Below are 16,886 nucleotides of genomic sequence, written 5' to 3' on the forward strand. Positions count from 1 at the left end.
ATTCTTTCTGAGCTTATGCTAAAGGGGACACACTTCCTTTCCCCACTCCTATTATCGTGTGTCTGGTTGCCTTGCCATCTGTGTTAAGATTAACATGGATGTGTCATAGAAATAGCACTTAAGATTTCTTTAATTATTTAATCTGATCTTCTTTATTTAAATGAGAAACAGTCACTGAAAATCAAAACAAGAGTCTTGGTGCTCCACGAGATGGTACCTGCGGTAGGAAGAGGAAAGGCCCCCAAAGATGTCCACATCCTAAGCCCTGGCACCTGAAAACATGCAAAGAGACTTTGCAAATGTGATAAAGTTGAGGACCTTGAGATTGGGAGATTGTTCTCAGTTATCAGACTGGGCCCGGTGTTGTCACAGGGATCCTGGGATCAGGGGTCCTGATCTTACAGGGATCTCTGTGACAACACTGGCTGGGTGTGGCAACTCACATCTATAATGCCAACCCTTTGGGAGGCCAAGGCAGGTGAATTGCTTGAGCTCAGGAGTTTGAGACCAGCCTGGTCAACATGGCAAAACCGTACAAAAATTAGCTGGGCGTGGTGGCCTGTGCCTATAGTCCCAGCTGCTCAGAAGGCTGAGATGGGAGGATAGACTGAGCCTGGGAGGTGGAGGCTACAGTGAGCCGTGGTCGTATCACTGCACTCCAGCCTGGGTAACAGTGACACTCTATCTCAATAAATAAGAGGGAGGCAGTGAGTGACAAGAGACACACGATCAGAGTAACAGATGTGATGGATGAAGGAGGCCGCAGGCCAAGGAAGGCAGCAGCCTGTCGGAGCTGGAGAAGGCAAGGAACAGGTCTCCTCTGGAGCCTCCAGGGAGAACCAGCCCTGTGGCCACCTTGACTTTAGCCCAGTTGGACCCACTTCAGACTTCTACCCTTCAGAACTATAAGACAATAAATCTGTGTTGTTTTGCGCCACTGAATTTCTGGTAATTTGTTGCCAAAGCCATAGGCACACAATACAGTGCCATGGGACGTTTGTTGGTTGTCCCTCTGGAGTCCTTTGATCCCCTGCCTCCCAGTGGCCAGCCCTGCGGCACAGATGATTACCACATCCCGCCACTGTCCCCACTGCCAGTGGCTGCCCAAGCAAGGAGAAGGCAGGAGAGTTTGGGCCAATTCCTGGCCTCTCAGGGGCAGTGACAAACATACAGGAGCCCTAGGTGGGGCTGTGGGGCTGTCTTGTCTCATTTAAAAGCTCCTTACCCTTGGGATGCCAACCCATTCATTCATTCATTCATTCATTCATTTACTTCATTTGTAAATACCTCTTGAGCACCAGCTATGAACAGGCATACCTCATTTTATTGCACTTTGCTTTAATTGCACTTCCCAGATACTTCATTTTTTACAAATTGAACATTTGTGGCAACCCTGCAATGAGCAAGCCTATTGGTGCCATTTTTCCAACAGCACATGCTCACTTTGTGTCTCTGTCACATTTTGGTAATTCTCACAATATTTCAAACTTTTTCATTATGATTATAACTGTTATGGTTGGTAATTGGTGACTGGTGATCAGCGATGTTAGTATTGTAATTGTTTTGAGGGGCCATCATAAACTATGCCCACATAAGACTTATCAATAAATGTTGTGTGTGTTCTGACTGCTCCTCCAGCCATCCATTTCCCTATCCTCTCCTTGGGCCTCCCTTTTCCCTGGGACACAACAATATTGAAATTAGGCCAATTAACAACCCTACAGTGGTCTCTGCATGTTCAAGTAAAAGGAAGAGTCGCCCACCTCTCACTTTAAATCAAAAGTTAGAAATGATTAAGCTGAGTGAGGAAGGCATGTTGAAAACCAAGATAGGCCAAAAGATAGGCCTCTTCTGCCAGTTAGCCACGTTGTGAATGCAAAGGAAAAGTTAGCTACTCCAGTGAACACATGAATGATCAGAAAGTGAAACAGCCTTATTGCTGATATGGAGAAAGTTGGAGTGGTCTGGATAGAAGATCAAGCCAGCCACAGCATCCCCTTATGCCAAAGCCTAATCCAGAGTAAGGCCTTCAATTCTATGAAGGCTGAGAGAGGTTCAGGAAGTTGCAGAAGAAAAGTTGGAGGCCAGCAGAGGTTGGTTCATGAGGCTCAAGGAAAGAAATCACCTCTGTAACATAAAAGTGAAGGTGAAGGAGCAAGTGCTGAGGAGAAGCTGCAGCAAGTTCTCTAGAAGACCCAGCTAAGATCATTGATGAAGATGGCTCCACTAAACCACAGATTTTTCAATGTAGATGAACAACTTTCTATTGGTAGCAGATGCCATCTAGGACTTTCATAGCGAGAGGAGAAGTCAATGCCTGGCTTCAGAGCTTCAAAGGACAGCTGACTCTCTTGTTAGCGGCTAGTGCCGGTTGAAGCCAGTGCTCACTGGCCATTATGAAAATCTTAGGGCCCTTAAGAATTAAGCTAAATCTACTGTTGAGGTTTACCACTCAGAAAAAAAAGATTATCTTCAAATATTACTACTCATTTACAGTGCAGCTACTCAAGAGCCCAGATGGAGACATAGAAGGAGATTAATGTTTTCACTGCATCCATTCTGCAGCCCATGGATCAAGGAGTAATTTCTACTTTCAATTTCTATTATTTAAGAAATACATTTCTAAGGCCATAGCTGCCATAGATAGTGATTTCTCTTATGGATCTGGCCAAAGTTCATTGAAAATATTTTGGAAAGGATTTACCATTCTAGATAATTTTAGGAACATTTGTGATTCATGGGAAGAGGTCAAAATATCATTAACCATTTGGAAGAAGTTGATTCCAACCCTCATAGATGATTTTGAGGGGTTCAAGCCTTCAGTGGATGGCTGGGTGCAGTGGCTCACGCCTATAATCTCAGCACTATGGGATGCCAAGGTCAGAGGATCACCTGAGGTCAGGAGTTCGAGACCAGCCTGGCCAACATGGTGAAACCCCATCTCTACTAAAAATACAAAAATTAGCCAGGTGTAGTGGCAGGCACCTGTAATCCCAGCTACTCGGGAGGCTGAGGCAGGAGAATTGTTTGAACCCAGGAGGCGGGCATTGCAGTGACTTGAAATTACACCACTGCACTCCAGCCTAGGCGACAGGAGCAAAACTCAGTATCAAAAAAAAAAAAAAAAAAAAAAAAAAAAAAATCAGATTCGCATTTTAGGAAGTATGAGGGGATGTTTCCATGAAGGGACGGTCAGGCTGGGCTTACACAGAGTTGGCTGAGTTCTGAGATGTCTGTGATGTCAATCCTTGCAGACCTGACTCGACCCTGCACGGGGTGTTGCATTCAGCCCACTCCTAGGTCTGATTTGCTTCCAGGGAACTTCTGATTGCTTTGGCCAGCACGCAGGTGGACACCTCTGTGGCTTCCCTATCCTCCAGGCACAGACTTTGTGGCCTCTCAGCCTGTCCTGTGTGATCTTCCTACAGATCGAGGGCACCCAGAAACTGCTCAACAAAGACCTGGCAGAGCTCATCAACAAGATGCGGCTGGCGCAGCAGAACGCCGTGACCTCCCTGAGTGAGGAGTGCAAGAGGCAGATGCTGACGGCTTCACACACCCTGGCCGTGGACGCCAAGAACCTGCTCGATGCTGTGGACCAGGCCAAGGTTCTGGCCAATCTGGCCCACCCACCTGCAGAGTGATGGAGGGTGGGGGCCACCTGCCTGTGTCTTCCGCCCCTGCCTGCCATGTACCTCCCCTGCCTTGCTGTTGGTCATGTGAGTCTTCCAGGGGGAAGGCCAAGGGGAGTCACCTTCCCTTGCCACTTTGCACGACCCCCTCTCCCCACCCCTACCCCAGGCTGTACTGCTCAGGCTGCAGCTGGACAGAGGGGACTCTGGGCTATTGACACAGGGTGAGGGTGACAAAGATGGCTCAGAGGGGGCGCTGCTCCTGCCTGGCCACTCCTCCCTAAGGCAGCCTGGTCCATGCAGGGGGCTCCTGGGGCTGGGGTGTGTCACGTGGTACCCCTAGCTTTATATATGGACATGGCAGGCCAATTTGGGAACCAAGCTATTCCTTTCCCTTCCTCTTCGGCCCTCAGATGTCCCTTGATGCACAGAGAAGCTGGGGAGGAGCTTTGTTTTGGGGGTCAGGCAGCCAGTGAGATGAGGGATGGGCCTGGCGTTCTTGTACAGTGTATATTGAAATTTATTTAATGTGAGTTTGGTCTGGACTGACAGCATGTGCCCTCCTGAGGGAGGACCTGGGGCACAGTCCAGGAACAAGCTAATTGGGAGTCCAGGCACAGGATGCTGTGTTGTCAACAAACCAAGCATCAGAGGGAAGAAGCAGAGAGATGTGGCCAAGATAGGACCTTGGGCCAAATCCGCTCTCTTCCTGCCCCTCTTTCTCTTTCTTCCTTTACTTTCCTTTTCTTTTTTCTTTTCCCTCTTTTCTTACTCCTCCTCTTTCTCTCGCTGACCCCCATTCTCATCGGCACCCTTCTTTTCTTGCGTGTTTGCATAAACATTCTTTTAACTTCTTTCTATTTGACTTGTGGTTGAATTAAAATTGTCCCATTTGCTTTGCGGTTTGTTTTGTTTGTTTGATCTGCCCTTTGGGGGAGAATGGGGACTGTGAGCCAAGCCCTGGAAGAAACCGATTGTGTTCATGTTGGACAGAGATCAAGGGCTGTCCAGCGCTGGTCATCGGCCAAGGAGGTTCTAACCGTGATACCCGGCAGTGGGTCAGGGGTGTGCGCTGGCCCCTTTGCCCTTGCAGGGACAGTGGGGGCAACTTTCCAGGAGGGACCCAGAGCAGTCCCCTCCATGGCCACATGAGGAATGCCATGTCATTTCTCTCTTAGTGGGCCCCCAAACCACCCAGGCTCTGGAGGGGCTTGGGTGCCACTGGCGATGTTGAAGTGTGGCTGGCGAGGAGAGGGCCGCACAGTTGAGTGAGCAGTAGGTGCAGCTTTATTTAATCTCTTTATTCACATGCAAGATGGATGGGAGACGTGGATAACAGGAGTGAACATCACTGTCTCAGGAGAGCGGGTCTGGGAGCCTGGACCTGAGAGCTCCGAGGCCTCTGGAGAGCAAGTGGGAGGAGAGGGGAGGCTGGGGGCTGCATGCACCCGAGTAGAGAGGAGCCAGAGACCAGATGAGCAGGGGGGTTGTGGGAGAGAAGTGAGGCGTGGCGGGGCCTGGGCCAGGGCGTCACAGCCAGGCCGGTTTCCCCTGGGAGTGTCAGGGAGAGATATTTTGGGGTTTGGAAGGAGGGGACCCCTAGGACCAAAAGGAAACTGGAAGCTTGCCCTGCTCGGCTTCCTGCCTGGAGCCTCCATGCTGTCCCAAGAACCCAATGCCCACATCTGTTAGCTGCCAAGGTCCCACCCTCCAGTCTAGACAGAGTTAGGGAGAGGTCTGGTGCTCGATCCCAGGAGCAGCAGCTCAGCCTGGGATCCTGGGTGCAGCCTCAGACTTTGAGGTGGTGCATCCTCGGCCTGGGATCCTGGGTGCAGCCTCAGACTTTGGGGTGGTGCATTGCATTCCAAGGTGCACGCACAGGCTGCTCTGAAGGGTTCAGAGTAGGTCAACACACCTCGGGGCTCTGGGAGAGACGAGGCAGGCTGATAAGGGACGGGACCACAGCTTTGCCATCTACACAACAGTCCTGGGGCCCAAACAATCCAGCTTGCTCCCCTCAACCACTCAGAACAAACGCCTTAAGTGCTGACCCCACTCACCCGGCGCTGTGCTAGGTGCTGGAGGTGGGAAAAATAACAGGCAGAAGCCCTGCCTTTGAGAAGTTCAGAATCAAAGGAACTAAAGGCAAAGACCTTCAACTCCCAAGTGAGGCCTCCTTCTGATGGTGCCAGGCACAGGGAACAGGGTTCCTGGGGAGGGAAGGAGGGGTGGAGGGAGGGAGGACAGGCCGAATGAGATGAGTTTGAGGTGGGTCAGGAGCGGCTCAGGATGGTCTTTCTTGTTTGCCCGCTGCACGTGTAGGGACATATGGAGCCCCTGCAGGCCATGGCTCTCAGCTCTGCCAGACCTCCCGGGGGCCGGCTGGTGCAGCGCCATTTTGCAGCAAGGAAGGGAGAGGAATGACGTCAAGGAGAAGCCTGGAGGCTCAAATGTGCTTCCAGATGGATGGAATAGCCCAGCCACCTGTATCCAACCATCCATCCCTCCCCGGTAGGGAAGATCTGCCCTGTACCTCCACCTCAGGTGCAGGCCCTGCCTCCCGCTTCCTCCCCTTCCGGAAGAGCCCTTATTACTCCCCTGCTGACCGTACAGCTCAGCACCCTGCAAACTCTGACAGACTCCGAACTTCAACCCCAGCCTGGCTTAGAGAGACCCCACCTGGCTCTCCAACCTCCCACCTCACCTGGCTGTTCTCCCTGGCACTTTGGGCTCATTTCCAAATCTAAACATTGTTCAGAGCCCTTCCACCTCCAAGGAACCCTCCCCTTTGCCCCCATGGCCCCTCCTTTGAGGTCTGCATTCCCTTCCTCATTACCCTGGCCCCACTGTCCCCCTGGTTGACCCTTCTGTCACTTAGGGTCTGCACTGCTGCTCCAGGAGAATTCTCTGCCCCACTTGGTCACCACACTATTGTGACCTTCTGCAGAGCTTCCCTAGCTCCTCCGTATCCAAAACAGGGCTTTGCACACAGCAGGGCTCTCAGTCCTCGTACAATAACTTTAAGCTGGATGGAAGCCTGCAATGCCTGGGTCAGTGTCCAGACTCCGCGGAGAGACACCTGCTCACCCCAAAGGGGACACCGGAGGCAGCTGCAGCAGAGATGGTCAAAAGATGGTCGGCGGGGGTGCCCTGGGAGCCAACTCAAGGGAGGTGCAGTCAGATCATTCCAGCTAGGAATGGAGGCAGAAAGAGGCCGATGGTCCCCAGGAAGCAGACGATGATAAACAGCCAGAGGAAGATCCTGTCAATGACCATGGCAACGTACTTCCAATCCTCCTTCACCTGTGGGGAAGACAGCACACAGTGACAGGGGCCAGGCCTGGGAAAGGGGATGCATTCCTCCCATGCACAGCCCCTGCACAGCCCCTGCACAGACGACCACTGGGGGCAGCAGCAACTGCCCCACAGAGACCTTGGGGAGCAAAGGTCAGCGCAGGGAGCGGGGTGGGTGGAGGGGAGGGATGGGCTGTTTCAAGGCTCCAGTAAGCTCCACTGATGATTCCCCTCCCATCCCAGCCCCTCCACATGCCCAGACCTGTCCATATTATGCTCCCAGACTATAGGTAAAGGAGGCTAGAGGGACGCAAGGAGGTGGCAGGACCACCCATGGGCATGGGCCCTTCTAGGGGGCCTGCAGTGACTTCAATGCAACACCAGACTTTGCTGCTCAGAGGTTGCCTCCTCATCCACCTGCTGGAGCTGGGGAGAGGGAAACAGGCGAAGATGGCTGGCACCCCAGGCAGGCTGGGAGTGGGGTGGGGGCTTTGTAGAACTTGGGCTCACAGCCCAGACAAGGGAGCCTGGATTCTCCACTGCTCCTGGATGACATCATGATTAATTTTCTTATCTATTCATCAAGGCCACTCAGTAATAACCTCCCGGCCTTTCATCCTTCCCTAGGCTGATAAGAATTTTGTGCTAGAGTAGTGGCCTACTCACATAACAATGGCAGACAGGGGCTGGGGCAGGGGTCAGGGTGGGGCCAATGCCATGGCAGGGGCGGGGGAGCGGAGTCCACCTGGCACAATCAGGAATCTGCAGGGCTTGTGGTTGAAGAGTGAAGTTTGCAAGATCCTCAGGAGCCCATGAACAAGGAGGCAGAGGAAGAGACCATCCAAGACAAAAGACAAAGGCTGACGCTGCAGCAGCTGACTTTCTGGGTCTCTCCTGAAATGGTCCCCCTGCCTCCCGCCACCTCCAAGGCAATGGGGGGAGCTGGCGGCCTGAGGGAGGCACGGGGTTCAGTGTCTGGGATCCTCCCTCTCCGGCTCTCAGCCTCCCTGTTAGGCTGAGCTACTCATGCCTGACCCCGTGGTGTGTAACCTGCCACCTGCCAATAAATGTCCTCAAAGCAGCCAGCTACATGTGCTCTCTTGCTATCTATTCCATACTTCTAAGGACCACGACTGAGGGAAGTGGGCCCTCACGAGAGGGGCCTGGGCTGCCCAAGCTCACACTCTGCGGTGAGGTGGTTCCCCGCTAAGTTGGTGGGGCCACCCAGGCTGGCCCCTCTCCCAACCCCAACGCACCGAAGAGTCGGCATCCTCAGACCGCAGGTGGTCAGCAATGTAGTGCATGCCTTCCAGTGCCTTCTGCATGCGGGGTGATAGCAGCAGCTCACCCTTCTGCAGTACAGTCTCAGCCTTGGGACCTGAGGCCCCAGAGTGAAGGTGGCCGTGGCTGCAGAGGGTGCCCACAGAGGGGGCTGCATGACCTGCACATGCCCATCTGTCCTCCTCCTCCACCACCACCTCCCTTTCCTCAGCATCCACATTGCTCTCCAGCCAGTGATAAGACGGGCTGAGCTTCAGGCGTGGGGGGCGGCAGAGCTCCAAGGGTGGTGGGGGCCGGTTCATCAGAAGCCACCGGGGCACACAGCCCAGAAGGGCCCCCCGCACCCAGTGAGGCATGGTATGGGTGCTGGGGGAGCGGTGGTGCACATTGAGCACGAAGACAGTGATGACGATGGACAGGGTGACGAAGATCATGGTGAACAGCAGGTACTCGCCGATGAGCGGGATGACCAGCGAGGTGGACGGGATGATCTCGGTGATGAGCAGCAGGAAGACGGTGAGTGACAGCAGCACCGAAATGCACAGCGTGATCTTCTCGCCGCAGTCGGAGGGCAGGTAGAAGACCAGCACGGTGAGGCAGGAGATGAGCAGGCAGGGGATGATGAGGTTGATGGTGTAGAAGAGCGGCAGCCGCCGGATGACGAAGGCGTAAGTGACGTCGGGGTAGATCTCGGCGCAGCAGTCATACTTCTTGCTGTTGTAGGTGCCCGTGGCGTTGACGATGGCCCACTCGCCGCTCTCCCAGTAGTCCTTCAGGTCCACTGTCTGCTCCATCTGCTCCAGGTCGATCTTGGCCTTGTCATAAGTCCAGGAGCCAAACTTCATCTTGCAGTTCTGCTGGTCGAAGGGGAAGAAGGTGACGTCGATGCTGCAGGAGCTCTTGTAGATGGCCGGGGGCACCCAGTGCACAGTGCCCGTGGAGAAGAGGTGGGCCTTGGTCATGTGGGTCACTGCAAACTCCCCATCTGCACTGGGGAGAAGAGAGGAGCTGGGGAGACCCCTGCACACCCACCTGCCTGAGCCAGCCTACTCAGAAAGCTGGCAGCAGGGGAACCCCAAGAACCAAGTCAGACCCGGCCACACTGGCGGGGTTTATTTACGAAAGTGTGTAAGTCTCCCCCGGCATGCACATTTATAGCCACTGAGCTGTCTTGTCAATTACTACCTTTTTAAATACAAAAGGAGGAATTGTGAGGAATAGAAGGAAGTACCAAGAATTCTAAAAACAACCACTAATAACATTTTGATGATATATATGTATATATATAAAATGTAAAACGATTATATATACATAATCTATCAATATATGGCAATCATATATATTTGTGATCCTGGGGTATGTGTTGTTTGATTACCTATTTTTATTCATTTAATATTTTATTTGCAGTAAGGAAAGAGTTGAATAGACACAACGCCAGCCACGCCACAGGGGAGAAGGAAATAGCATTCAAAACATCTCTTCCAAAGTTCGTGCGTTAGGGGTTTTTCAAAGGCAGTTTTGGGGAAGGGATGGGTGTGGCCAGGTGCTTGCTGCTGATTGGCTGGGTGGAGATGACATCACAGGGGGTCACAGCTGTCCTCCTGCGAGCTGAACATTTAATAGAGTGATATCTATGAGTCTGTTTATCTTCCCTAGCAGATGATGAGTCAGCACCTCAGGAGGGCGATCCCTTTCCACCTGGGATCATCCTTGCTCAGAAGAGACCTAACAACTTTGCGAGTGAAGATACTACCTTGAATGTACCCATTTAACATGCGTTTTTGAGCCCCTCATCCACTAGGGCCTGTACCAGAGCTGTGCAGAAGAGGAATATGAGAAAGGTCCCTGCCTTTAAGGAGCCACGAGGAGATGAGACATCTGCAGGAACCACTGCAACATCAGGGAGGCAGTTGGCAACGCTAGGAGGGCAGTCTGGGTGCTACCCGGACCCTTTGGGGGAAAGCTTCCTTCTGGGACGTGGGCAGGGTCATTGAGAAGCCTGCCATTTGCAAAAGGCCTTGACTGATGGTAGGATTTGGCTGAGAAATGGGCAGAGAGCCTTCCAGTAGAGGGTCACACAGGGACAGAATGTGAATCAGGGGTATCGTGGGACTGGGCATTTAAGGACCCACAAGGAGTCTGGGGACACTGAAATAGTGGTGACCAGTCGGGCAGCACTTCCTGGAAGCTTCAGCCCCTGATTCCACCAGGAGGTGGCTCGGTGGGCTCTTGCTCTAGTCTTTAACCATCTTCCTTCCCTTTCTAATCGCCACAGTCAATCCTAAAATCCAAGAAATCAGAAGAGTGCTTGGGAACAGGCGGCTTTTTTTCCCCATGGAGTAGTTCCATGGTAGAGATATGGGCAGGCTGGAAATAGGAACTTTGAAAGGGAGTAACAAATACATTGAGACAAAAGTTAAAAAAAAAAATTTTTTTTTGAGGCGGAATCTCACTCTGTCATTGGGCTGGAGTGCAGGGCTGTGATCTCAGCTCACTACAACCTCTGCCTCCCAGGTTCAAGCAATTCTCCTGCCTCAGCCTCCCAAGTAGCTGGGACTACAGGTGTGCACCACCATGCCCGGCTAATTTTTGTATTTTTAGTAGAGACAGGGTTTCACCCGGTTGGCCAGGATGGTCTCAATCTCTTGACCTCGTGATCGGCCCGCCTCGGCCTCCCAAAGTACTGGGATTACAGGCATGAGCCACCGCGCCCAGGCAAAAACAAAAATTTTTTTAAGCATTTTGTTTATCACAAACAATGACCACTAGATGGCAACATGTGCTCATTTGGGGGAAGGAACATTGCAAATTCTTTGATGCCTTCCTGTTAACCTTGAGTGGAGTACCTGGGTGGAGGGGACCCTTCTCTAAATGTCAGCAAGACTTCGGCTTGGAATTTTGTCCCCCCCAAAAATTTCTTGTAATAAATCAGGTAACACTGGCTGAAGTCTTATTGGATAATCGTCAAACTCGAAGTCATATTTGATGTAGGACTTTGCTCTTGACCTCTGCCACATGTACAGGAAGCGGAAACTAGAAGGATCCTGGGTGCCAGCTGTAGGGCACAGAGATATGACAGGGTGGGGAGTTCGGGAGTCCTGCAGCAGCTGCAAACACTAGGCACCTGCTGTGTGAGAGCTGCCAGTGTAAGAACCCAGGATGAACACGTGTTCACCAAAATGGCTCAGGTGAAAGGGCTTAGTTCTGACCAGAACTGGACAGTGTAAAAAAAAATCTGACCCATCTGAAGACACAAAATCCAGAAATGAGTTGCTTTTCCTTTTATTTCATTCTTTAAAAATAGCACTTCCAAAGTAGGATCAAAGGAATTGGGAAACGCTGGGCTAGGTGGGTGTCTTTGCTGCAGAACTTCTAATAACATTTTAAAAAATGCTATTGGCTCTGCCATTTTCCAAAGGACTTGGGTGGGGATGGGGGTGGGTGTGATGACATACAATGTTATCCAAAATTACTTGACCACAGAACTCTTTTTCATACCTATTTATAACTCAAAGAAGCCATGCTCCTTACAGCCCCACCTTAGAAAACATTTTTAGATGAACATAACACCAAATATCTTTTCATTTTAACTTCTTTACTTCTAAGGGAAGAATTGCCTGATAGTGTTTGCAGCTGCTGCAGGACTCCCGAACTCCCCACCCTGTCATATCTCTGTGCCCTACAGCTGGCACCCAGGATCCTTCTAGTTTCCGCTTCCTGTACATGTGGCAGAGGTCAAATACAGAAATGAAATTATAGATGTGTATTTATTCCATCAAAATATTTTTTATTGATTTATTTTTGTCCACTGGGGCTCTCTTTAGACTCCTCTGCCTTCTATTAACTTCTTGTCATTGTGGTCAAAGATTACTCCTTTTTAGTCTTAAAGATAACTACAAAATAACATGATTGGGAAAAAAGAAACTGCATACCAAGTGAGCACATGCCCTTCGAAGGTGCTGGCCCGATGCTGCCTGCCTGTCTGAACAACACTGCCACCCCTCACAACTCCAACCCCAAGGTATTGTTTTTTGAGCCTGCACCAAATTTTTCAAAGAATACTCAGTATTGACAATCTCTGTCCCTCTAGCACAGTGCCAGGCACTGATACCTAAAAGGTGCTCAGCTGCCACTCATTTTGGTGTAGAGTGAGAACAAAACGAAAGAAATGAAGGAATAAAGAGAGAGGCAGGGGAGACATGCTCAGCACAGCAGTTGAGAAGGAGGCGAGGAAGCTGACACCAGGGGTGCCCTTCCCAAGGCCATGGACCCGGCCCTTGCAAGTTGGCCTCCCCTCATCCCCCCAGGATCCCAATGGCTTCCTACTTGTTGTAGAGGACAATGTCAGGGATCCAGATCATCTCAGAAGGGACCCTGAGAGATGTGATGTTGCCAAAATCAGCAGGGTTCCAGCGCAGTTTGTAGTCGCTCCACTCCTGTGTGTGGGGAGGGAGTTGTGTCAACCTCGCTTCCAGGGAGCAGCATAGGGCAAAGCTAGCACACCCCGGGGATGCCCAGAATGGGCCAAGCAGCCCCCTTGGAGCAGCCAGGGCTCCCCACCCAGCCCAGAATAGTGGAGGGAGCTGCAGTGCTGGGAACGGGCTCTGAGCAAGTAACCAACCTTCTCGCTTTGCCTGGACTTTAGTAGTCAAGGTCCCAAGGCACATGAAGTTCACCCTTGTCCTGCCTCTAGTCCTCGTTCTGCCAATCCCTGGCTGGACGACCTTGGTGGGCCACCTCACTCATCTCTAGTGAAGTCTCTCATTTTTAGTGCATCACAGTTTATGGTTTGTTTTATGCTCTCCATCTAGGAAAAGCCTCCATGGGAGAGCCAAGCAGGGAGTGAGAGCAGGTGAAAGTATCTTCCCATTTAGCAGATGAGCAAACTGAGGACCAAAGACAGGAAAATCAACCTGCCAGAGGCATACAGTGAGGCAGGGGTGTTACCCAGGGACCTTCAAACTGCACTCCCAAGTGCCCTACAGGAGTCCCACCAGAGACGGGATGTCTGGGCCCCACCCCTGCCTCCACCAGTGCAGGTCCAGCTCAGTCCCCCTGCCTCCATCAGTTTCATATTCTCTCCGTAGTCCATCTGTCAAGTTTTCAGGTCCAACTTGAAATTTTGAGGCACCCACACCAAATTGGGGTACATTAATCCTCCCAGGCATGTGGCAGTAGTTTGTGTTATCCTCATTTTGCAGATGAGGAAACTGAGGCTCTGAGAGGTTACGTAGCTCATCCAGTATCACAAGCTAATCAGAGGCATTGCTGACTGGCCTCAAACTCTAGTACTCCTTCCTTGCCCTGCCACCCCAACCCTGAAGCCCAGGTGGCCAGCCCATGGGGACAACTGTGGCAACCCAGGTTCTAGGCCTGCCTCCCTGCACACACACACACCGCATGACTGGGTAGCTTCCAAGTTCCTGCTTCCCTCTGGCCCTCAGCTGTCACATCTGTAAAGATGAGATGAGTGACCCCCTAATAGCTCTTGGGTTACAGCATCAGAGAGAGGGAAGCCTCCAACCTAAGCGGGATCTGTGCACCCTTTCCTGAGTCTAACTGGGCTCTATGACTGTCTTAACCAGTAGTATACAACAAGATCAATGCTGGCCCAGTTTCTTTTACTCCCTGTCTCTTGGGACTCTCACTCTGGAATCCCTGAACCACCAGGCAAGATGTCTGACTCCCCTGCTGGAGAGACTCTGAGGGTGCCTGAAAGGGGCGAAGGGCCCATCTGAGTCCAGCCTTCCAGAACCTTCCAGCACCTTCCAGAGCCTTCCAGACATCCCTGCTAAGGGACAGATGCGTGAATTAAGCTGTCTCAGACCCTCCAGACCAGATGAACCCTCACTCAAATATCACAAAGTAACCCTAGTGGTCACCATGTGAAGCAGAAGAAACCACCCAAACTCCTGGCCATAAAGCCGTGAGATACAGTGAGCTGGGAGCTGCTGTGAGCCTGTAAGTTTGGGGGTATTTGGGTGGCAGTATAGATATTAAGCACTCAGCGTTCTCCCATAGAAGGAGCCTGGGACTCGGAGTCAGGCACAGCTGGGCCCCCTTTTCCAGCCCAGCTTCTCTCTGCTTCATGATCTCCTGAGCTGTAAAATGGGCAGAATGAGGCCCCCGTGGGGTTTTGGGGAAGATTCCGAAGTAGCAGGGATGAACGGATGCCTGCTCCCAGGAAAGCACCACTTGGCTTTCTAGTGCCTGAGGCTATGTTCCGCAGGCCCTGTGGAAAAAGTCGGCTTTGGGAACATCCCACATGATATCTGCTTGGTAAACTAAGTTCAGGGTCTTGCTGTTCCTTGGTCTTTCACTAGCAAAGAAGTCCTGGAGGGGTCTGGGGTCCGTGGATTCCCGGTCCCCACCGCCTGGACTGGAGGAGGGGCCCTCACCTGTTTTAGCCAGACGTTGGTGGTCATCATTTGGTTCTTCTCATCCTGGCCCAGAGAGAGAGAGAGGAGCAATTAAAGGGGTGGGTCCAGACCCAGAAGGCAGGGAGGAGTAGGATGGGCTGTTTTCAGACCCTCTGATAGGATACCCCAAGCCCAGCCCACCTGCCACCCACTCTGAAACCTGCCACCCTTACTCAGATTCTCCAGGGTCACACAGGAACTGCTGCCAATCAATGCCCTCCTAGGAGGGAGCTCCAGAGCTGGGAGAGGGGAGAGTGTAGCTGCCCTGGGAAGAGCCATCCCCACCCCCACCCCAGGTCACTGCTGTGATTGAGGGCAGGGCTGGGGTAGAGGAAGGAGCAGGGGGAAAGCGGTGGGTGGTCTGGGATCTCCTTCCTCGGGGCCAGCGGTGGGAAGACAGGCGCACCACATCGATGAGCTGAGCGATGGACAGTCCGAAGCGCACAATCACCACGTCTGAAGTGTTGGGCACTGGGCGCGCCCAGCGGTTGTAGCCCCGGAAGAGGTGTTTGAAGAGCCGGTCCTCAGCCTCGGTATGCGAGCCTCCCTGCGGCAATGCCGTGGGACTGGGAGAGGAGAGTGGGTCTCCAGGAGCCCTGGGAGGTGGGCGCTTAGCTTCCTCTCCACCTGCCATCAAATCAGAGCCACTCAGCCTCACTGAGCCCCAGTTTGCTCATCTGTAAAATGGAGATGCTTATCCAGAACCTATCTCAAAACATTGTTGAAGATGGCAGATGACAATGTCTATCAGAGCTGAGCACAGCATGAGAAGGCTGTGAAGTCGGAGCTCAGGAAAGGTCAGCTGTTTTGTGATGTTAGAGAAGAAAAGAGTGAGAACTAGTGCTGCAGGTAGAGAGGGGAAGGGGCAGAGGCAGGGAAGTGAAGAGACTTGAATCTAGAGACAAGATTCAGCCCCATATGGAGGAGTGCCAGGGGGACAGAGAAGTGGAAGAGATGCCTGGTCTACGTGGGAGGCTGCAGGGAGAAGGGCTCCGGCATTGCAGTGAGCCTGGCCAGGGTAAGCAGTCTCCCGTTCCCACCCACTTGTCCGATGAACCATTAATGCTAACAGGGAAATGGACCACTTTGGGAACCTCCCCAATTTTTTCTTAAACCATGGGCATTTGCCACTTCCTATCAAACAAAGCTTTTCAAAATGTTTCTATGGCACTGCTCATGTCAGTTTTCACTGTGTTCAGCAAACAGCTTCACCCCTTCAGGACTCTGCTGTCCAAGCAAGTCGAGAACTACAGCTCCAAATCCCAGAAAAACGTGTCAGCACCATCTGGGACAGAAAGCGCTGTGTCCCGAGTGCCTCCTGTATCCTGGATTCTGGTCACAAACTTTCGTTTAATCCTCACAATAGGCCTGGGAAGTACACAACACTATTTGCGTTTTGCAGCTGAGGACATTGAAGCTTGGGGACATTTAAGGTGACACAGATGCTAATGTCAGAGCTGTGATCGCCCCTCCACCTCTCCCAGTGGAACCAGCCACCCGGTTGATGGCCTCTGAAGTCCCCTGCAGCTTTGACGGTTGCAACACGTCCACCTGCAGACTCCTTCCTACAGTTTGTGAGCCCACAGGCATGAGATGAAGTCTTACAATGACAGGTGACAAGCACTCACCTGCTGGGGTCAGAAGGAGCCACCACAGGCTGAGCTTTGTGAATGACAGGAACACAGGACAGGAGGGGCCCATGGTTTCTCCTGAGCATCAGGAGGTCAGGTCAGGGCTTTGCTGTGGGTTGCACCATGGACCATGTCCCCAGCAGAGCTGCTGCTGGATTCTGCGAGGATTCCGCTGGATTCTGCGAGGCTTCCTCTCACCACCAAACCTGAGCAAGCCCAAGAAAGGGCTCTTAGGGTCATGCATCCTTGACATAGGCATATTTCTGTTTCTCATGTTCCACACAGGCATGAAATGTGAGCAAAAGGCCCTCAGCAGCTAAGTGCTCCTGGGCTCTCCCCGGCTTATTGAGGAATCAACCTCTTCCTCTTTCTCCAGAGTCAGCCAGCGACTCTGCCCTAAGACCAGCCCTGATCTACTGGACAAAGGAGAGCACAGGATGGGACTGAGGTCCCCATTGCTTTGCCTCAGTGGTCATCTGTAAAATGTGGATAATCATACTGCAAAGAGTGGTCAATAAAAGAATCAGGGTACTATTCACAAGATCCAAAGGGTGGAAACAGCCTTTTGTCCAAACAAATGTCCATCAGCTGATGAATGGATGGACAAAAGGCAGTAAATCCTTACAACA

General features: G+C 52.0%; 2 protein-coding genes across 28 annotated transcripts in view; one reads left to right on the plus strand and one right to left on the minus strand.

The window, feature by feature from the left end:
• The window catches only part of PTK2B (protein tyrosine kinase 2 beta), a 149,248-nt gene extending 144,720 nt beyond the window's left edge, over window positions 1-4,528 (plus strand). For all 25 annotated transcript variants that reach the window (XM_063610809.1, XM_063610819.1, XM_063610826.1 and 22 more), the window contains one exon: window positions 3,429-4,528. In XM_063610809.1, the coding sequence (XP_063466879.1) occupies window positions 3,429-3,644 (216 nt within the window). In that variant the 3' untranslated portion in view covers window positions 3,645-4,528. The remainder of the gene's footprint in view (window positions 1-3,428) is intronic.
• Window positions 4,529-6,809: 2,281 nt separating this feature from the next.
• Window positions 6,810-16,331, minus strand: CHRNA2 (cholinergic receptor nicotinic alpha 2 subunit). 3 transcript variants are annotated; one of them, XM_063610854.1, is made up of 6 exons: window positions 16,255-16,331; window positions 15,078-15,253; window positions 14,606-14,650; window positions 12,534-12,643; window positions 8,183-9,197; window positions 6,810-6,935 (listed from the first exon to the last, which is right to left on the minus strand). In XM_063610854.1, the coding sequence occupies exons 1-6, from the start codon at window positions 16,325-16,327 to the stop codon at window positions 6,810-6,812; spliced, it is 1,545 nt and encodes a 514-aa protein (XP_063466924.1). In that variant the 5' UTR covers window positions 16,328-16,331. The 3 variants fall into 3 exon arrangements, with proteins under 3 accessions (XP_063466924.1, XP_055151769.1, XP_055151770.1); XM_055295794.2 differs by having other exon boundaries at window positions 15,033-15,253; XM_055295795.1 differs by lacking the exons at window positions 14,606-14,650; window positions 15,078-15,253; window positions 16,255-16,331 and having other exon boundaries at window positions 8,183-9,192; window positions 12,534-12,609.
• Window positions 16,332-16,886: the final 555 nt, after the last annotated feature.

This window comes from Symphalangus syndactylus, chromosome 10 (genome assembly GCF_028878055.3).
Source record: "Symphalangus syndactylus isolate Jambi chromosome 10, NHGRI_mSymSyn1-v2.1_pri, whole genome shotgun sequence".
Taxonomy (NCBI): domain Eukaryota; kingdom Metazoa; phylum Chordata; class Mammalia; order Primates; family Hylobatidae; genus Symphalangus; species Symphalangus syndactylus.

What these genes read in the sequence shown, in the direction of transcription:
- CHRNA2 (XM_055295794.2), bottom strand. Translation starts at nt 16,327, where the DNA reads ATGGGCCCCTCCTGTCCTGTGTTCCTGTCATTCACAAAGCTCAGCCTG. An exon ending in GCTCCTTCTGACCCCAGCAG is followed by an intron (nt 15,254 to 16,254) that starts GTGAGTGCTTGT and finishes ATTTGATGGCAG; the next exon opens with GTGGAGAGGAAGCTAAGCGC. An exon ending in CTGAGGATGCCGACTCTTCG is followed by an intron (nt 6,936 to 8,182) that starts GTGCGTTGGGGT and finishes TCTTCCCCACAG; the next exon opens with GTGAAGGAGGATTGGAAGTA.